This window comes from Branchiostoma lanceolatum, chromosome 10 (genome assembly GCF_035083965.1).
Source record: "Branchiostoma lanceolatum isolate klBraLanc5 chromosome 10, klBraLanc5.hap2, whole genome shotgun sequence".
Classification (NCBI taxonomy): domain Eukaryota; kingdom Metazoa; phylum Chordata; class Leptocardii; order Amphioxiformes; family Branchiostomatidae; genus Branchiostoma; species Branchiostoma lanceolatum.
The window spans coordinates 4,836,065-4,856,951 of record NC_089731.1 but is presented as its reverse complement, the minus strand read 5'-3'; the positions used below and the strand labels follow the sequence as shown (position 1 = coordinate 4,856,951).

Genomic DNA, 20,887 nt, shown 5'->3' with positions numbered 1-20,887 from the left:
ATATCTACGTTAGAGTTTTCAAGACGTTGAAACAACTTTGTAGCTATTCAAAACCGATATAACGAACACACACTGACGTATTACGTATTTTCCCCACATTGTGAGGTCACAGGTCAGTGGAAATCATGGCGGCTGCCGACATGAAAGTCGCGACTTTCTGTGTTGTCACCGGCGCCAGCAAAGGGCTCGGACAGGCTGTGGCCATCAACCTGGCTGAGACAGTCGGGGACGGTTCTCTCATTGTGATCACAGCCAGAGGGGAGGACGGTCTCAACGAAACGAAGAAGAAAATCGAGTCTGTGGCGCCCCATGTGACGGTGAAGATCGTGGCAGGGGACATAGCAGGGCCGTACAGCGACGAGCTTCACAAGCGGATCTGCGACGTACCCTCCCCGGGCAGTTTCAAACATGCCATGATCATCCACAATGCAGGTATGTACTTGTACGTTGTTGTGCTTTGATAGTGTATGCTCAGTCAACCAGCTGTCGAGTTCAAAACAATGGTCTCACTGTGCAGTACAGTATGATTCCGCACGGAGCACACAGTGGGCGTGGCTCTTTAATAGAGAGTCACCGTGCAGGTTTTAGCAATGCGACCAACCGTCCAACGCTTTGATTTACCTGCTATTAATCGGCAAAATAAAGCAATATAGCAGGAAACGCGTAGCTTATTTTTGCAACTTACGACAGATTTTTGGTTTAGCAAACATGTACATGTCAAAGGCAGCGCTATTGCAACGTCAACCGTCAAATAAACCACGTGACCTTTTCAATCAAATCAGATTTCGAGCCTGACGTATCGTTCTTGTTTATTTTTCTAGTTTAAATATGAAGCTATTCATCTTTTTCATCATTGCAATTTTACGCAGGTTCGCTAGGTGACGTTTCTAAGCTGACATCAGAACTATCCGACCCTAAAGTCATCACCGACTACTACCAGCTGAACGTTAGTAGCGTTCTGTGCTTGAACTCCCAGTTTTTCTCCGCTACCGAGTCGATCGTGCGGCGGACGGTGGTTAACATCACTTCCCTCTGCGCGCTGCAACCCTTCAAGTCCTGGGGGCTGTACTGTGGCGGGAAGGCGGCGAGAGACATGATATTCAAGGTATGGCCTTTGTTCCTACTTCCTAGCGACTTTAGATTTATGATTTCCTTTATGATCTTGGTTTATTTCTTCCCCCTATGTTTTCGTGCTCATGACATTTACATTGGCTCGTTTTTTTTTTTATTGCACTCGTTGCCAGCTTGCGTACACGCAATACGCCAGCACTTGCCATGGGTAAAACAGCTGCTATCCGTCCTTCTGCGGCATTATCCTGTGGACCTCGTGAACAATGATGCATTAAACTACAATTTTTCCTACAGGTGCTAGCCCAGGAACAGCCTGCCGTTAGAGTCCTCAGCTACGCGCCCGGCCCGCTACAGACGGAAATGGTGGAGGAGGCAGCGTAAGTTGGAAGAAGTTTTATCAAAACTGTTGAAAGATTATATCATTTTGAGCACGAAATCTAACCAGGTTTGAGCTTAAAGTTCAAGATAATATTCTAACTCTGGAAAAAAACTGCAGCTTTTTTTTGCTATGATAAGAAAACATTTGGATAAGATTCAGCTCTTCGATTGTATTATACATTGCAAGCGATGTAAAATGATGATGAGGTCTCTTTTTTCATGTCCTTATTAGGAAGAAGACTGCGGACCCAGACATCCGCGCGTTCTTCGTCGGTTTGTCTAAGAACCGGACGGCCCTGGATCCCGACGTGTCCACCAAGAAGATGGTCAAACTTCTCCAAGATAACAAGTTCGAGAGCGGAAGTCATATTGACTTTTATGATTGAACATTTAAGAGTATCATCTATTCTATCCTGTGTATTTATATATTCACCTTGAATATTCACCTTGAAGTTCAGCCAGTAGGTACCCTTTCGAGTAATGAGGCTGTGCCTAGTTTGGTGCTAGTAGTGGGCATGGTAGTCGGTATACAACCTTTTATCTCACGAGAGTGCCTCTAACGTAGCTAGCTACAGACACACACAGATTGTACCTCTTGTTTCAGTTGATAGAGAGGAAGACTTTGTGATCTCTTTCTCTCTTTTTTTGTGGTTATTTTGTTAATGCTGGAAAAGCTGCTAGCGCTACAGTACATAACTTAGTGCCAATGTGCCGAGGGGAAGGGGTACTGACTGTATTGAAGGTGCCTTAGCACAAAGTTAACCATACGTACTGTGTGTGGTCTTACGATAATAAGGGAAGAGACGATATTCAGCTGTTTGTTCTGTTTTTATTTGTTACTTGGACCCGCAGGTATTAGCTATAACTTATTTTCCCGTGTCAACAGAGTCTGAAAATAAACAGTAACATGGGTGGATTATCGTGTGACTTTGTGGCTTGTCTATGACATATTTGCAACATTTCATCAGACAGTTCGTGTCTACAACACTGAAGACGTTTTTACCGCGGTCAGTCCGTCAGTGACCGCCCCTCATGTGCAGCGTACTGCACCAGCTTCAGTGGTAGTCTCTACCTGAATAACCACGCCGGCTATAGGGAGAGTATTTGCCAAGGAAGTTTGGCCACCAGAGGTTTTCATTGGCGGGGGAAATATCAACTTTACCGTGGACTGACTCTCCCTTCCCGCCTGCGCTCTACTAATAAATTATTCCCTTTTTTTGCCGAATTCTACTATCCATCCCCATAGGAAGGCCTGGTGGAGGCTATTTCAGAGGCACACGTCGGCGACTGCGAACATAGTCCATCTTGTTAGATAAACTATCTATTGAAGAGGTACCTGCCTTACTTCATGATCACTACACAGCCAAACATGTACAAGTGACCACCTCTACACGGAGACCACCTGGCCACTGTGGTCACCTAAGCTTTTGGTAGAGCTTTCTTCACATCGAATATCCTGTCTATACTATACAGTCAAACCTGTCTATAGTGGTCACTCGAGAGACTAAGCCAATTTAGCCACTATGGTCAGGTGACCTATATAGAAAAGGTCAATTCGACCACAAGCAATAAGTGACGCAAGGCTTGAAGTAGTGACCTTTTGTAGTCACCTCTTGTGTACTGTGACCATTTTCGATTGATCATGGCTACAGCTAGTTCCGTTCTACAGTACTGCAGCAGTGACCGGATCAATTCAACATGGGTCTGTCACAAGCCTCAGTAGACCTAGTCTGTCCAACTCTTGTAACATCTGAAATTCCGTCCGCATTCTGTTCAGGCTGTCCTCGCCCTGCTCGTGTGAGAGGTGAGGCCACATGTCCTGGGCCAAGTGGAAGTCCACGGGCCGCCCTTGCTTGTCCTCCGTGAAGGGCCAGAACCCGAACACCGTGACCTGGTTACACAGGGACAGCGCCGAACTCACCAGGTAGAAACCTACAGTGAGAGAGAACGTCGTAAGAGGTCGCTGTCGTCATGTGTAGTAATACGCCTTAGAGATGAAACTCTTCAAACTAAGTTGAAACTCAATTACTGTCACCCCTATCACACAGCAGAAAAATCGATCGGTCCACGAGTCTGCGAGCTCTAAATGGCATTTTCGGTAGTAATATGTATACTACACTCGTTACTCTGTCGATCATCGCGCAATTATTAGGGATTTGTCTACGTACCGTAATGCGATATGGCATCGACCGTTTCATATGGCAACGGCCGCTAACGAGACGGAAATCAACGTAGCCGAAAGTTGCCGAAACGTCGGCATGTACAATCCCATATAGTTGTGTAGCTAAGATATTTCGCATTGCCAGTATATGCTGTGTCTCACCGTTAGACATAGTCCTCCCCAGTCCAGCCCTGTGCCAGTACTCCACGGTCGCGTTCCGGTGCACGGGATGTCCCAGCACCACGGTCGCTCTCATCCCCAGCTGATCATGGACCGTTCTCTGCAGGTCCAGCAGCTTCTGGGTGTGTTCGCGCGAACTGAACGGCGACGTGAGGATCAGGACCGGCCCGTAACGGCTGTTCGTCACGTAGTTCTGGAAGGCTTGCCTCCACCGTGGTTCTCCTAGGTTTAAGAATCTGCGGACATATCGACAGGTTAGATCAAGTTGGAAAAATAGAAGAGGATCCCGAGACAACTTGCAAAACAGACTGAACGAACTGAAAGCAAAAATGAATATGGAGTGTTTTGAAAAAGTGATAAAAGTTTTGCACGTTCGCAAATTACTTTATTTCTGCCCTTTTGTGTTTAAGTTATTTAAAGGTTCATTTACATCATATTGTATACTTTAGAAAGGAACATTAGAAGTAGAGGAACGATTAGGACATTATCGATATTACTTGCTACATAGTTAGAAGCATTTTATCTGAATGAAAGAAACATTACAACTTTAGACAGTCTCTTCTACATGCCATTTATGTTAAGTGCCATTTGAGTGCATGTTTATCCTAGATGGGTGCCAGTCTAAAGATGTAACTATACAAACTGTAGTGTTACTTTTTGTTGAGCGTGACGCCATCACACGTGACTAGATGCGTTCTGGCCCCCGTGTCGTCCGTGAACTTGGGAACGGTCGGGAACAGGTTCAACCTGCAGAGCGGTATTGGGATCGATTCATTTCGGTGAAAACATGTACATAATGTTAACGTAACGGTTGTAGAATGACTTCTAGAGTAACATTTACGATTGTTGGTTTTTCTATTTTTCTACAATGTTACAATTAGATTATCAATAATGAAGACCTTCATTATATGGAATATTGAATGGAGACCTTCATTGTACATATTTTCTCAACTGAGCTGAGTACAGGTCACAACAATGGCATGTTTACAAACATACACATTTTGGTGCAAGTATTGGAAGTCTAGCATATAGGTTCGACTTCATCTCGCTTCTTGGTAATGTTGAAAATGCAGGATTGTTTGGGTTTAGCTACAGCCGGTTTATGAAAACGCATTGGGGATATTAATTTTCCTTATTCTAGATCAGTGCCAAATCGGTAAGACGCGTCTGATAACAAAAAGGAAATATGCAGATTCAAAAGCCTCATAGCTGATAGTTCATGACAAACAGTAGTTTTTTGCGTTTCGGCGCATGCGCGCCGGAACGCATTGTCCTGGCTTTTACCTTCAAGCATGCAAGGAAGGAACCAGGGAAGCTTGGTTCAACACTGTGTCGCACACAATAACACCTTATATGGCAATACGTTCTCAAATCCTTGTATAGCCGTTGCCTTATATGGCAAGAGAGCACGAAAATGCAGGCAGGCTAGATTTGCATGTGACACAGGACGGCGACCGCATGTAACTGCTACAACTGTTCGGAAATATCATTGCATTGTGGTTTCGGACTTTGATATCCTGAAAAATGACCATATTACATCTATTCCACAAGATTGCAGAAGAAAAAAAATGATTTCGTCAAGAAAACGACCAAAAATCGGCATAAATGATACCATATAGTGAGGTTATAGCATTACGTCCAGGATGAATAGTTACGTACCGCAGCTTGGCCGATCTGGCAACGCGAAGCACTTCGGACCCAGAAGATCCGGGTTCGTCTCCGTGCATGGATTGGTTCTTTTTTCTTTTTAGATATTGAATATCAAAAATATATATTGATATTATATTAATCTATCAATATCATATTTATGAATATCATTTTTTTTCATTAATAAATAAAGAAATATTTTATATTTGTTATTTTTAAATATTCATTTAATATATACAAGGCCTTTGTCTTATGAACAGGACTTCATAGATTCCAAACCCGGCATTCGAATTTTTCTGTTTATTGTAATGGAAAATACCGTGCAGCGGCTCCTATGCGCGGTAAGATGATTCTTGCAAAACACTCGCCACTAAACTTCTATCCCCGATGTAAACAGAGGCTCTTGATGTTGTTTGCAAAACAGCGATTCTTTGTTACAGTAGCAAATGCTCCATTGTTCAGTATCGACTTCATTCAGACAACACGGACGTGGAAAGTGGCGCCCCTCGGCACAAAACTATGGGAATTTTCATGAATTTTAGCAAAATTACCCAGGAAAATAAGGAAGAAATGTTGTAAATGCGGAAACCAGAATAATACGGATGAGGTAGCTGTTGATTTGTTTGACATTTGGTAGTCATTTTAGATAGAACCTTAGCTGTTATGAACTTCTATTTCACTTAATTACCATAGTGCTGATGATTCAATGGTGCTTTTTCAAATTTTATGTTTTATTGCGTGCCATGTACATAATTACATTGATAGCTTTTATAATGAGCCTATTATACATTTTACAAATAAGTACAAGTTGTAGGCCAAGACCAGCTTTTTCAAAAGCACTTAAGTTAAGTGACGTAACTTCAAAATTGCTTTCCCCAATCTGCCTTTCTCTATTAAAACAGTACTCATTTCCCAAAATGACAATTTTTCTTATAGACTGAACAGCCCTTGAGTGACTTCCTCTGGCAGATTTTACTTCAAGTAAAGGGAAAAGACAATTCACACTTATAAACGTAGCCGAAACGCCAGCTTTTTTTAAAAGCTCTTGTTTCTTTCCTCTGGCTCGATCAGAATGAATTCACCTGAAGACGAAGTCCGCCCCGTCTACCTCCTGTCCACAGCCGCTGTCCTTCATGATCCCGCTGTTCCCCACCACGCTACAGCGGTCAAATATGCCTCCACCGGCCGCTATACTCTGTCATCGGAGTAATGGATATGTTTCTTCGAATTCCAACATTGACAACAATGATATGCAATCATGAAAACTCACTGGTTTTGAGTGCATCACCGCCTTGGCAACCTGATTTGAATTCGTCGAAATTACAAATGTGTACTTAAGCTCACTCTTCCCTTGCACGGAGATTCTATGTTCATGCATACAGCGAGCTATTTAGAGCTCGATCGGACTACCAAATTGTTTCAACCACGTATTCAAAACACCGCGAAAATCTGGTTTTCCCTCGTACCGCGATTTGTTTTTTTATAACTAACTAACTAAATGTATGTCTGTCTAGATTAGATACTACATGTATACCTTAGCTTGCCTTTGACCTTATTTGGATCTACAATTAGCTTGAGTAATGAGTAGCAATACTTACAGGTGGCTGCAGCGAGTGTAACTTTTGGTCGATATTGAAGCCACGTCGACCCCTGAAGTACGGTATGCGGTCGCCAGGGCGCGTGTTTGACTGCGTGAGAACGAATATCTCAGGGGTGTGAACTTGACTGTTGAGCTGATTTCTGAAACAAAAACAAACAAATTTATTCTTGTAACGCCTGATATTAATTTGTTGCACTATTGCCATGATTTTAATCAAGTTTACGATTTATTCAGCTAGTTAAAATGAAGATCTCCTGAGATTAACCATACCTGAAGATTTGTATCGCTCGGGAGTTGAACTCGTGACGTGTAAACTTCTGTCTGTTGACGGAATTGAGGATGTCTCTGCTCCTTCTTGAGTGGTTCACGGAGTTGGATAGTAGTATGGCAACCTCCGGCCTGTTTTAGAAATATATAAACAATGTTTATTTTTTCCTTGTAAAATTCGACTCAGTTAAATGCTCAACGCCTCACAAAACAGTCTAATCCCTGCAAGTCTCAGGCCAGTCCGATCAAACCTTCCATCTGACTGGTCCGACACTTACAAGGTCAAACCATGTATTATTTTCTCATAAACGTGTTCCGTAAAATGTTAACTTCGTAGGCAACTGACCACTATTTCCCTTTTTTTGTCTTTCATTCACAAAGTTATGTTGTATTTTCAGACACCAACTTGCTTTTATTTTCTCTTTCCTTGCGATTTGATTAACACACGGACCCCATTCGCCTCCTTTTCCTCAAATGCTTCTTGTTTAATTAAGAGTGAAAGACGAGAGGTTGGGTGCAGGTCTGTTTGTTTGTTTGTTTGTTTAGTTGAAACATCTTCATTAATGGGAGTACACGATACATACTTCACTTATCTTTCTGGAGTCGTAATTATAACAAACACATGCACAATGTATGTAATGCTAACGGTGGCCCGAAGTCCTTGTGTGTGGAGTCGATGAATATCCTGACCCTGACGTCACCGCCGGTCAGCGTGTACCTCAGACTCGTAGTCATCAGGAACAGGAGGAAGGAGAACAGCGCCATCCGCAGGGTCTTTATCTTAGGGGACATGGTGGCGGTACCTGTTTGAGATAGAGAGTTACATAGTCAATCCTGTACAGGTGCCAACATCCGCATAAGGACCACCTTGGATAGGTTTGTGTTAACATTTCCATAACACCAAATCACAAGGGGAATTCCGGAAAAGGATTTTTGTTTCCAGCATGCAGAGGACATACAGCAGGAAGGAAAACAGCGCCAGCAGGGTCTTTATCTTAGGGGACATGGTGGCGGTACCTGTGTGAAATAGTAAAACCTGTATAAGTGACCACCTATACGTAAGGATGACCTGGCAATTGATATACAGCCAAACCTGTACTAGTGACCACCTCTTACAAGGACCATCTTACCATTGATAAGTGTACTAGTGTCCGCCTCTACATCACGACCTGGCCATTGATATACAGTAAAACTTGTACAAGTAACCACCTGTACATAAGGACCACCTGACCATTGGTACACAGTCAAACCTGTACTAGTGACCATCTCTACATAAGGACCACCTGACCAGTGTGACCACTTTTTGGTGGTCCCTTAAATAAGTCTTAAGACTACGTAAAGCATACTTTCTTTAAAAAAACACAACCTTTATGCATGCTTTAAGTCTTCTTAAAGTTTAGATTTCGTGCAGTGAAATGACAAGGGTGTTACTTGTTCGTGTTGATGATTAATGTGACATCATGTAAGCAAGGTCAATTGAAAATTAGGAGGTGGGGCATTCTAATTCTATTTGTAGCACGGAACGATAACTGTGGTTCATTGCACAATGTACGATTATTCAGATCTTCATGAAGTCTGTATAACTTAACAAGATTTTCATACGTTCTACAGTTAAATATCTTTTTTCTTGTACTCATGAAATATTATATTTTAGGACACATCTTACGAAAGGACGTTCGGATGCCAATTTCACATTTGACTACGTCAGAGCTGTTTACCTCGCCGAGGTCACGGCACTTGTCTGGTATCACCTCATGTGCAATAATTACACATAATTCTCTCGCAGCACGTTCATGTAACCTCACCAAACTATCTCAACAGCTGAAAAATAAACAGGAAAAATACCAAATCTGAACAATGTTTATGAACGTTTATAGTAAGGAAGACGCTACGAAAATACTCAAGTAGTGTATACGCAAACTATATGGCTATGCATGCGTGAAAAACGTGAATGTCCTTGACGGAACAAGAAAGACACGTTGACCGATGAAGAAAGAAACAGCGAGCACTGTAATGTCCTTATCAACAGCACGCAACTTAAAGGCTATTAAGGACCTTATCTTCCAAGTATTTAAGAGACACGCCATAATTTCTCTGTACGTGTATGGATAAATATCAGTCACATAAACTGTTGGAATCCCGTTGCCCTCTGCCAGGTAACTGGCAGGTCACAGAACTTGCGCACAACAGACTTCACTGCACACGTATAACCGCAGGCAAGGTAAACCACAAAAACACGGGTAAATTGATATCTATCTAGCATGTCTATTGTCTTCAAAAAGAAGATAAGAAACTTCTATGTTCAGTGCATATAGTTATAGTTAAAGGCACATGATAAAGAAAGACCGTTGCCATCCTTAAGTTTTATTGAAAGTAGCAAAGTGCAATGTTGTACTATTAGTATGTAGCTGAGATTAGAGAAGGGGAGTGCATTGCTACACACGTGTTACAAAGAGGGTAACTATTGCTTAGATGCAGCGACAAAGGGTCGGTTTATATGTCCTTTTTTGAATTTTGCTTTCAATAAATTTCAATAAATCACCTTATTCCCCTTCATGTCCTTTTCTTTACCTTAAATGACTTGATGATGATGTCCTTTTCTAGCTAGTGTTTTAAAATTATTTTCAACCACAGTTGTTCTTGACTACCGTTTGGTTTACATACATGAATTAACTGCTGTATATGTTTGCAAGAAGAGGCAAGGCATGCATTGACGTTGACGAATGCATTTACTCGGGCACGTGTTTTCTACCTATTTAACTCTCTGACGTCAGTCTTAGTTCCCATGGTAACCGCTGGACCCCCAAGAGTGAGGTGATCATGACAGCCCTCAAGGTGTCGTCTGAAGGGGAGGGGCCACCAATTAAATGGACCTCCCATTGCAGCAGATGGATAAGCCATACAATAACAATATCTTCAAAACACATTAAACTATATATACATGTTAAACCTCCACCCCCACTACAAAAACTAGGTTTGTCAAGTTTGTTTACGTAAAATAAAAACGGTCAATTTTTAAAGAGGTGCAGACAAAACATTGAAACGATACTAGCATTTCACCCTCTGTCCCAATGGGTAAGTCCAGCCAGAGAGAAACCAGGTCCATCTCATGTAGGGATCAATTACAGGTTACAAATACATAGCAAAGGTCACAAAATTTTGACCAGAATATCAAAATACACATCCTTCTGTCTTCCCCAGCAGATAAATGTACCTTTCGGAGCAAAATTCGACCAAGAAAAAATCCTTCAAAGAAAAGTCGCACTGTGCACTCCACTGGGCAAACCAAAGTCTGGTGACAAATTAGTCAACAACACGATACCATCGGATACAACAAAGAGCCGTGTGCGTAGGGCGTGCGCAAGTTGAACATCATTAGTGGGGTCTTCAAAGGTTAAATGTCCACTTCATGTATTTTTGGCTCCGTACACAAATTGGAAAGGAACTCGAGTGTCTGTAACAGCCTGATGAAGGATTGTACGATATCGAAATCGTACCACGGCCTATGACGAATTGGACCATACCATAAGCCACTTTTAAGTCGACAGAAACATTTAGAAAGACTAAGTCAACCATCAGAAAAACAACAAGACCTTTTTTCTGGTATATTGCTTGGATAGCAAGGAAAGGACTATTGTCCAAATAAGCGTGCATAACCTGAGGCGTAACACGTACAACACTGGTTGGTCTGTACACGTCAGAGACTTACAGAAATCAACGTTCTGTTTGTCTCAACTTTAGAATTGTCTTAGTGCTTCTAAACAAAAATGTCGGGGAGTATCCAATATTTCATAGTGTATAGCATGTAGTATTAATAGGACTAATTGTAGCAGGCGTCGATAGTCTGAAGCCCCACTCTCACTGGACCCGCGACACGTTAGCGACCTCGCTGCGTCCGGGCGATTTGACAGCGCTCTCAACGAATTTCATCGATAAAACCGAATATTTTTACGCTTTGTGTGTTTTGTTGTCTTTTTAGTAATACTTGTACGTTTAACATGATATTCCCATTATAAAGTCAAGGGTAACACAAATCTAATTTAGGAAGCAGCGAGGTCGCCAACGTGTCGCGGGTCCAGTGAGACATATAGAGACATCGACGTTCTTTGTGACTCAACTTTTGAAGCTCATTGTGGATCTGAATAAACTCAAACTTTACTTTAGTTAGCAAGCATACGAAGATGCAGAATTAATTTATAGATATTCTACAGCATAGCGGGGTACAGCTAGCTGCCACGGGCGTCCTATGTGTACATGTATAAGTCGCCAACACAACGGAGAACGCCACAAGCGTCTATGTCGACCTCGCGCCGTGTTATCGTAGGGGTGATTGCACACGTGTTGGGGAACAAGCTAGCCAAGAAGGTTCTTATATTAGTCACAGACAGCCACTGCCAAATACTAGTCAGCTAGCAACATAGAGGGGACGCACTGATATCAAGTACCATCTACGCACAATTCCTATCACAAACATGTCGCTGAGTAAAAACGCCTTACCTTGCAGTTAGAAGCCACAAGAGTACACGTATAAGCCAGTTCTGTTTTTCGTGCCCAAGTTGTTAATGGGGCCAATTACCGAACTATGTCCACCTTCGGGCGTCACCCGGGTCCCAATCATACATGAAGGCGTGTCCTTAGAAAGGTCACAACCCCATTGTAGCGAGTTGTAACAATTGTTACAGCCAATGTAGCAAGACATTGTGTCAAAGAAAGCCCGCCAAGTGGTCGCACTTGTCAACACAATACTACCTAACTTCTACAAACATAATTCCACCAGGGTGCATAATTCCGACACCCTGAAAAGATCCGTCCAAACAAATCTCCAACCAAATTCAACGTCCCACAGTATAATTCACTCCAGTATATCCCAACTGTGCATACCTGGGGGTGCTGCACTACAGATCTCTCAAACCCACTGTTTTTCAAAGTGCCGGATTTATGTAACCCGCGGATTAAGGTTGATGGAGGTTATAGTTGTGCCAAAGTGTGTTTCAGTTTTGAGAAGTGAAGTTGTAGTTGAAACTGTCGTCGCTAGATGGCGTCAGGTATCTAGAAGCAAGACGTCGCATGTAACAGTAGTCTCTACTAGACCTCTTGGTGGCGCATTTCTAGAAGTCAGCTTAAAAAGCTTGCAATAGTAACGTATTTTATAGTCAGAAGAATATTGACCAAAAATATTGTTTATCCATGACCTTGCAACATAATGTAAAGTTTGGTACGTAGCAGACATGTTCTTGAACTATTTCTTTCAACTCTTTGTCGTTTTATACATTTTCAGATATTGGTGCGAACAAATTGTCTTGGCATCAATGACTAGCTATAGAGGATAGCATGTATGAATACAGCGGTAGAGTTGTGATAATGGTAACGCTACTGTATATATCTGTGCACCGGTTATAAAATGTGCCACCTTGTTAAAATCATCACCAGTGCTACTATCTAGTTGTGCAGCGCTTTGGGCGTTTTCCAGTCGGTGTTAATCATACTAAAGTGGACCGAAAACGATATTCAATAAAGGAAAATTATAGCCTTACTTCATTTATCGCAGCAGGATGGGCTATAATGAGAGCAATTCATCTACCTCACATGGCGTGGACACGTGCTACATGATAACGTTGCTTGTGCATGTATTTCCCGAAGGCATCTTTAATTTCCTTGTCGAAGACGTATCATAGACACAGAGGCGTATCTTAGACACGGTAAATTACATTTTCCTTTTAGATTTCGACAATCCGGAAATTATATCTAAATTTGCACGGAACATAATCATGTTACTATGGAAACTGAGTAAGTATTTATGATTTGAAAAGGGACCCAGATCAACCTGATCTGTATACTGCCGAAAAATGGCCACTTTTAGCTTGCTGTAAACTGAAGGATCAACGATATCATATTTCTTTTCATCACATGGCAAACGTTTATGGTTAAACATTTGGGCCATTGAATAGAGGAAATGGTCAGTGAAATTAGAGTTGATGACCGCACACTAGTACTGTGTACCGGTACTGTACCGTAAAATTGATTAGATACAGTTCCAAAATACCGAATCATGAAGTACCGGTACTGTACCGATATAAATTTACACCGACATGTACTTATTTTGTGACTGATCTCCTAACCTCATGGCCTCATGCAACACCAATCGTGACCAAAGTGACACATTGGAACAAACAGCGTAACTAATATGCAACAGATCATTCAGGCACGTTGGGAGTTTTGGTAGCAAGGCCAAGGGAGTTTGGCGGTAGGAAACATAGTATGTTCTTTGAATAAATATACTGACAAGTTGTACACAGTTTATTTATGTTTCTGTCAATATGTAAGAAGTTCAGAAAAACACATGTAAATTTTTCAAATTGTTCAGGTACAGGTACATGTCCGGACCTGTACCTAAAGCTCTGTACCGGTACCTGTACCCGATGTTACGTTTAGGTACGCAGCACTACCTCACACCGTAGTCTCCAAGCAGATCTACACGGTGCCAAAAATCGTATATGCTAGCCAGAGAAGCTCCAGTCAGCTAGAGAAGTCCGCACCTACGGCTGACTGGAGCTTCTCTGGCTAGCATATACGATTTGTGGCACCGTGTAGATCTGCTTGGAGATTACTCTCACCGCACTATGAGACGAAAGGACTGTGAATCTCTTCGTTTGTTCGTCGTCCGTCCGTTCGTTCCTTCGTTCCTTCGTTCGTTCCTTCGATTAGACCCTTAGAGTTTACAAATTCCTTGCTGGTTTGGTCGGGTACTAATATATTTTCGACAAGAAGGAGTTGCTAGCTCTTCCCTTTTAACGTGCTCGACGCAGCCTCCTCGAACACGGGACCCCCATTTTACGTCCCTTTCGAAAGACGGGCGCAGTCCCAACTGAGATGTCCTGACATAGGATCGAACCGGGGTCTCCCAGTGAGCAATTTACTGGAACCACGAGCTCAACTGACTGCGAATACTCGAGCATAAATGTCAATATCATCATGATTATTGGATTGTCCTAATTTCAACTCATATAGTACACGATAGCAACCCGACCAAACGGTACGTGTAATTGGAACTTTTTTTGGGGTAAAAATGTTGGTTCTTGGCTGTGTTGCCATAACGGTATATTATTTTCGTAGATGAATATTTCAAACACTCACTTACTTTCATTTGATGTATTGCTCTGCTAAAAGTGAGCATTAGTAGGTTGCCACCCTGGATTGTAATACCGGCGCGTCATCTATTCAGCGCTCATGTGTGATCCCTGAACAACTTAAGGTGGACCAGCAAATCTTACGATATAAGTGAAGATATCGTGAAGGGAATACAGTTATTACCTTAGCTCGGGGTAACAAACTTGGAAGAAATGGCTTCTGCATCTTAAAGTCTTTCCTTTAACCCTCGCCCTTGACCCTAACACAAACTTGATTTGAGATGTATTCATCGCAGAATACCTCGTTACACGCCCGTGAATCTAGCGATTGGTTTTTGCCCTCTCCAATATTTTGGGGTCAAACCCGAGGTCTGGGCAACCCGCGGCCACGCTGTGTGCGCATGTCTCACGAGACCTTTCCTAGCCTCCCAGATGTTAACCATGCCGTAACAGCGGGATAATTCTAACAGGCGCGTCTATCTCTATGTAACAAGTGAATGTTCTACCTGCACGATGCACAATATACGACCAACGAGAATCCCAAAGCTATGACCTCTGGATCAAGAAGCCGCGAGTTCAAATCCCGGTTGTGTCGCTCCGCCAACATGCGCGCTACTGGAAAGGGTCACACTCCTTAAGCCCCCCTCTCACTGGACCCGCGGCACGCCGGCGGCGTCGCTGCGGCTGATCGAATTGACAAAGCACACAACGAATTTCATTGACAAAAAACGAATCTTTTTAATCTTAGTGTGTTTTGTTGTCTTTTTGGTCATACTTGTACGTTTTGAATGATATTCCCATTATAAAGTCAAGGGTGACACAAATCCAGTTTAGGACGTAGCGACGCCGCCAGCTTGCCACCGATCCAGTGAGAGGGGGGCTTTAGGACGTGGTCCACTGTTCCTTGCGCTTGTCGAATAACAATAAACCTGTCCTACTCTTATCGATAAGTGGGTTCTTTTAACGTGCTTGAAGTGTGGCTCTCCTATCCGAGGGACATTTACACCTGACTGAAGCGAGGACATTCGTATAGAGTACCTTTCCAAATGGTACAACTTCGGGGCATGTCAGGGGATTTGAACTCAGGGCATCTGAGTTCTTGGCCAGAAATTCTCCCATTACGCCACACGACGCCACAATTTCACACAGCTCCATACGATGCCACTACTTATAATTTCCCGGCATAAACTGACCTAATTGTTGCATGGCATTCACGTACGTTTCAAGACGTTGTCTTCTTATCTTCCAAGTCGCATTGCACCATCTCGCCCGAACACCTCAAGCATGCTGCCGTTTTGAAGTAGAGAAAACAAACTCCAGAGTTTGTCTCTTGATGCAACCCCGCACGTACATTCCTAGATCACGATGTCGCGTCAGAACACAAAGAACGGACCAGTGGGCGAAGACAACGTGTCTACTCCATCCATCAACACGGGTGAGTTTTAGAAAGGGTAAGACAGTTTCAAAGTCTCTCAAGCCAGTCTTAGGCAGATGTCTTCAGCACCTTATAACCCCGATATGTCTCTGTCTCTCTACTGAGACTTGTGACCGTTACATCATCTGTCATGTCGATGGATAAGGGCACCACTTTTGAAACACAAAATGAAAGGAACTTTGCTGAAGTTTGGAACTTTATAAAAACAAAGTTTATTCTGTTCTCCATCAAAATACGTTACATGTAGTACATTTGGTACATTTCTACATGGCGTTATCATTACTGACACACACTAAGTCGTTAGGACATTATAATGCCTTGGACATCACTAGAAACAAATATAAACTAAATCACTTGAGTTACTTACGAGAAAAAGAAACAAAATATTATCTGATCATCACGATTTTCACTTGCAAAATTCATAAAGAACAATCAACAAAGAGTATAGATACTGTAGTACTTTGTACAATCGCTGGTTAATAAAAACAGTGAATGTTAAAACTTTAATGATATTTCCGTTACTTATTAATGAATGAATGAATGAATGAATGAATGAAGACCTTTATTGCACATTTCTGCCACACTTGGCTAAGTACAGGTCACAACAAAACAAAATACTAGTACCGTTAACGGATATAAACGAATATGACTATTATTAGATAAATTCTACTTCTCCTCGCTTTTCAGTTATAGTAGATATAAAAGAACAGACGTGTTTTTCAATGGGAGGTTTGTCTAGTCGCATTAGGAATATGAATTTTTGTACAGTACTTAAATGTGTGAAGTAGGGAAATAGGTTTTCTACAAGCTTATACAGTTCATTTCTTTCTTTGGTATATACTCCACATTCTACCACAAAATGACATTCGTCTTCTATTCTGTTTTGAATATTCAAAAGAACATCGAAACAGATTATATGCATACCATCATGGTTTACGACAAATATCACTTCAGAACTGTAGAACTTCAGTTATTGTACTATGATCTTAAGTTTGATACAAACGCTTTGTTATAAATCAAACCTACCACTTCACAAAACAAAATAAAACTTCATTTAACGCTGCACTTAAACTCAATCTATTGCCATTGTGCCTAACTGTGTAGTTGTACACGCACAGCCATACTCTACCAGTGCGGACACCGAGCAGACTATGCACTCATCATCATCAGTCACCGTGCTTATGCACCGTCGGGGTTATACCGACCCTTATGTGATGACATACCCTTTTGTTGGCTACTACAAGACGGGGATGCGCCAGGTCTCCCGTCCGTGTAAATGGTGTAAAGCACCGTATGGCTGATACGAGATGAAGGTTCGCTAGGCCCCCATCCGAATGATTTGAAGTGAATCACCAACTCCAGACAGAAGGATTTGGACCATCGCACACCATCTGCCACCATTTTATCCTCACTATTATGTAATGGCCAGCTATTTTTAAAAATCACTTCTTCTTCCCATTGACCCAAGCATTAAGGATCCTATCTGTAGTGGCCACCTGTCGACTGTGTCTTTCTTAAAGTCCCTTGAATGGTGAATATAGTCCACTCAAGCATGTTACATCACTCATGTAAGGATAGTCTAGCCGTCCCGTGGGAAAACAGGGGTGCTTGTAATGACTTCAGTTCATAAAGTGACGGAGGCGCGCTCGATCTTCGCGTTGATGGTGAGACCACTGATGGGAGGGCGGGCACGTTTAGCGAAGAGATGGCCGGCCCGGGATGTAGCTCGCTCACGGTGTCCGTGCACGCCGGTTGTACTGTAGAAGACTGCAAGGGCTTCCCTGGCTGTGCTCCCCCGGGAACGGTTCCCACAGAGCTCCCCGCGTCCCGCTTACAGAAGGGCATGTGCTTCTTGAACACGCGTTTGAAGTCCTTCATGAAGAGGGGGTAGATGATGGGGTTCAGCGCAGAGTTCAGCCACCCTAGCCAGGTCAGCACCTCGAACACCTGCCCCGACACGCAGTAGCAGAACGGCCGCACCACGTTCGCGATGAAGAACGGCAGCCACGTGATCATGAAAGCGCCGAGGATGATGCCGAGCGTCCGGATGGCCTTCAGAGAGGTGATTCCGTTGACGCCTGCTCGTCTGCCTCTGTTGTTTCGTCCCTCGTTCCGCAGCTGGACGTTCAGAGCGGCTACCCGGGCTGCCTGGCGTTTTGCCTCGCGGAAAATCGTCCCGTACGTGAACAAGATGGCGGTCAGAGGGATGTAGAAGGTCACGATGGAGGCGGACAGGGCGTAGGCCATGTTGGGGTCAAAGATGCACTGCGGGGTGACCGTGAGGAAGGTCAAGTTGGTGAGGGTCGGGAAACCGTCGTGCTCGTGCAGCCCTAGGTTGATGGGCGGAAATGACGTCAGGATGGACAGGATCCAAGCCACGGTGATGAGGACGGCCACCCGGGTACGGGTCATGTAGGTGCCGTGCTGCAGACCGTTCGTGATCTGGATGAATCTGGAAAAATGGAAGGAATGCGCAGATATTGAGTTTGCTACTTCATTATTGATATTGCTTTCTGTCGACAAGCATGCTATTATGACGTATGCAATAGTTGGAAGGGAATGCAAGAGTTTAACTTTTTTAATACATGGGTGCAAACGAAAACAAGAAGCATTATTTATTTGTCACCGGATAATACTGCTCTTACATAGCCCTCTACTTTATATCAACAAGTACTTATCTTAATAAAATTTGCTCAAATAATAAACAAGTGTGTGAATCAGGCATTTTTTATACTCAACCTCAGTAATAGCACGATTGGCATGTTGCCGTGTCGCCTCTGTATCGTAGTATTGTTTCTCTTTAAAGTTTTTTGCTGTTGTTTGTTTGTTTGTTTGTTTGTTTTTTGGATCGAGATATAGTGAAACGAAGGTGCGCTCCTCACCTGTCCAGACTGATGGCGCACAGGTTGAGGATGGAGGCGCTGCACAGCATGACGTCAAACGACACCCAGACGGGGCAGAAGGGCTGCGGGAAGACCCACTGTCCGAACAGCGTGGTCAGGGCAGCCGGGGGCATCACCAGCGCGCCCACCTGTGGGGAAACACGACAGCAAAGGTTAAACACATATCCTCTACCAGGTCCCGCGGATGGCTGGGAAGATAGTAGAAATTGGACAAATAGAGTGAATAGTATGCTAAGGGAGTCGGCTACGGAGAGAGGGTCTAATGTGTCATCCTAACTGAGCCTGCGAATGAAACCCTCTAATGGCCAAACTCCCCTGGCGCAAATATTCTCCCTATAGCCAGCGCGGTTAGTTTGGTGGAGACTAGGTTAAACACGCGTGTATACGTACAAAACGCTCCGCTCCTGAGGTGTCACCAAAATACTGTTTCGTTCTGATGTGCGCTCTACAATTGTCATCTTTCAATATTGTAAACCCAGGCTTGATAATCTTTTTTGTTTGATTTGATACGTCGTTGACTACTAACGTCCCTTGTAACTGCCATTTCAAAGAAATATATCGACTTTGACATATACCAACGCTTGACACTTTCAATTTCCTCGAACATTCTGACGCCGGAACACACAGTCTCCCTATTTCCTCAACTACAATTTTTCTGCTTACGTATACGTTTTCTCTCTCACCACAAGCCTGGCTAAATCACGCTTCTGGTAGCCCTTTCACTAATACTAGTAAGGCCCTAAGAGGGGGCCCAACCAGCCAATGACAGCGATCGATTGTGTAACACAGGCTATGCCACCACTAGCGTTAATCATGGCTTAAGTTACGCCCCAACCCCACCCCCATATACATGTATCTAGAATGGCCGATTGTTTCCCACAGTGTTAACCATGTAAAAACACACTTCCTTTATATTTTGCCGAAGCAAAAATACGATATGCATGTAGTACAGCTTGGGAATATTAACCATGATGTTAGATGCTTTATCCTATCAGACGTAATTCTCCCTACACTTACCAGCAGGTCGGAGACGCAGAGGGACACGATGAAGGTGTTCGTCAGAGTCTGCAGACTTCTGTGTTTGGCTACAGCCAACAGGACCAGACCGTTCCCGACCTGCGGGGTAAAACACAGGCATCAACATGTTGTAGTCAATTTTAATCTACAGCTAAAGGTAGTGGGAGAGAGTGGCACGTTTCTGAAATTCTGGCACAAAACGATGACCACTACTCATCACAAAGTTTAAGGAGAACTACAGTGGCAATCGTTGCGTAGTCGTGTACTAATTAGTGACCCTGCCTATGGAATTGAAGGTTGGTAGTTCAAACAATGAATGTCTTAAATGGCAAGGTATCTTTAAATTTTCTTCATGGGAATCACGTTGCTGTGCTTTCCATACTTTTGGCAATGCAAAAACCACCGTGTACTTTCTGCAAACAATCAGTCTCACCTAAATCTAAGTCTGCAAAATGTACTAGTCTATTGACCAGTAGCATGGTTGTGGACGGAAAACAGAAACTACAATAGAGAAAGATACGAGGCTACAAATTTCCAACATCTGCATGAGCTTTATCATCTACAGAAAAGGTCATGTGTACAACTTACCACAGTTAGTGCAGTAAGAAGGAAGAGGAAGGCGGCTGTGGCGACCATTCCAGCGGTGGGTCCTTCAGCTGGCAGCGTGTCGGCATCTTCGCACCCCGTCCCGTTGCCGAAGGACGCATTGGTCGTGACGTTGTCCACGAACACGTCCATGTCGCCTAATGCAACGTCTTCCCACGACATCGCTTCTGTAATTAGCAAATAAATACGTGGCAACCACAATTTCTATTACACGTCATCGTAGCAACAGGTTTAAAATATGCCAGTTGTAACACTACGTAGCAATCATTTAGTAGTTCCATGTATGAGATATTCGAATGGTAATGTCGACTGGGCAGTCTCTTCCCACAATATCGTTTCTGTGCATCAGAAAATAAAAACGTGGTAAACATTATTTTTGTTACACACTGTGGCAACAGGTTTGACATTGGCTAGTTGTAATTACACAATGTTGTTTTCTTCTTGGTAGTCCTTCGGGTCGAAGATGACTGTCAGTGTCTCTCACGCAGGATGTGG

At 43.2% G+C, this 20,887-nt stretch overlaps 3 protein-coding genes across 4 annotated transcripts; 1 reads left to right on the top strand and 2 right to left on the bottom strand.

Moving 5' to 3' along the window:
• The first annotated feature begins 93 nt into the window (after positions 1–93).
• LOC136443051 (sepiapterin reductase-like) lies at positions 94–2,368 on the top strand. The gene is made up of 4 exons (XM_066440113.1): positions 94–432; positions 870–1,105; positions 1,366–1,448; positions 1,682–2,368. The coding sequence occupies exons 1-4, from the start codon at positions 126–128 to the stop codon at positions 1,833–1,835; spliced, it is 780 nt and encodes a 259-aa protein (XP_066296210.1). The 5' UTR covers positions 94–125; the 3' UTR covers positions 1,836–2,368.
• Positions 2,259–11,884, bottom strand: LOC136443050 (alpha-N-acetylneuraminide alpha-2,8-sialyltransferase-like). Of its 2 annotated transcripts, none has more exons than XM_066440112.1 (8): positions 11,802–11,884; positions 7,951–8,107; positions 7,308–7,436; positions 7,036–7,177; positions 6,520–6,632; positions 4,445–4,537; positions 3,773–4,026; positions 2,259–3,381 (listed from the first exon to the last, which is right to left on the bottom strand). In XM_066440112.1, exons 2-8 carry the CDS (start codon positions 8,094–8,096, stop codon positions 3,143–3,145), a joined length of 1,116 nt encoding a protein of 371 aa, XP_066296209.1. In that variant the 5' UTR covers positions 8,097–8,107; positions 11,802–11,884; the 3' UTR covers positions 2,259–3,142. The 2 variants fall into 2 exon arrangements, with proteins under 2 accessions (XP_066296209.1, XP_066296208.1); XM_066440111.1 differs by lacking the exon at positions 11,802–11,884 and adding an exon at positions 9,023–9,162.
• A 4,994-nt stretch (positions 11,885–16,878) lies between these two features.
• LOC136443878 (5-hydroxytryptamine receptor 6-like) lies at positions 16,879–20,554 on the bottom strand. Its single transcript, XM_066441250.1, has 4 exons — positions 20,375–20,554; positions 19,787–19,885; positions 18,749–18,897; positions 16,879–18,318 (listed from the first exon to the last, which is right to left on the bottom strand). The coding sequence occupies exons 1-4, from the start codon at positions 20,552–20,554 to the stop codon at positions 17,427–17,429; spliced, it is 1,320 nt and encodes a 439-aa protein (XP_066297347.1). The 3' UTR covers positions 16,879–17,426.
• Between the last annotated feature and the right edge of the window lie 333 nt (positions 20,555–20,887).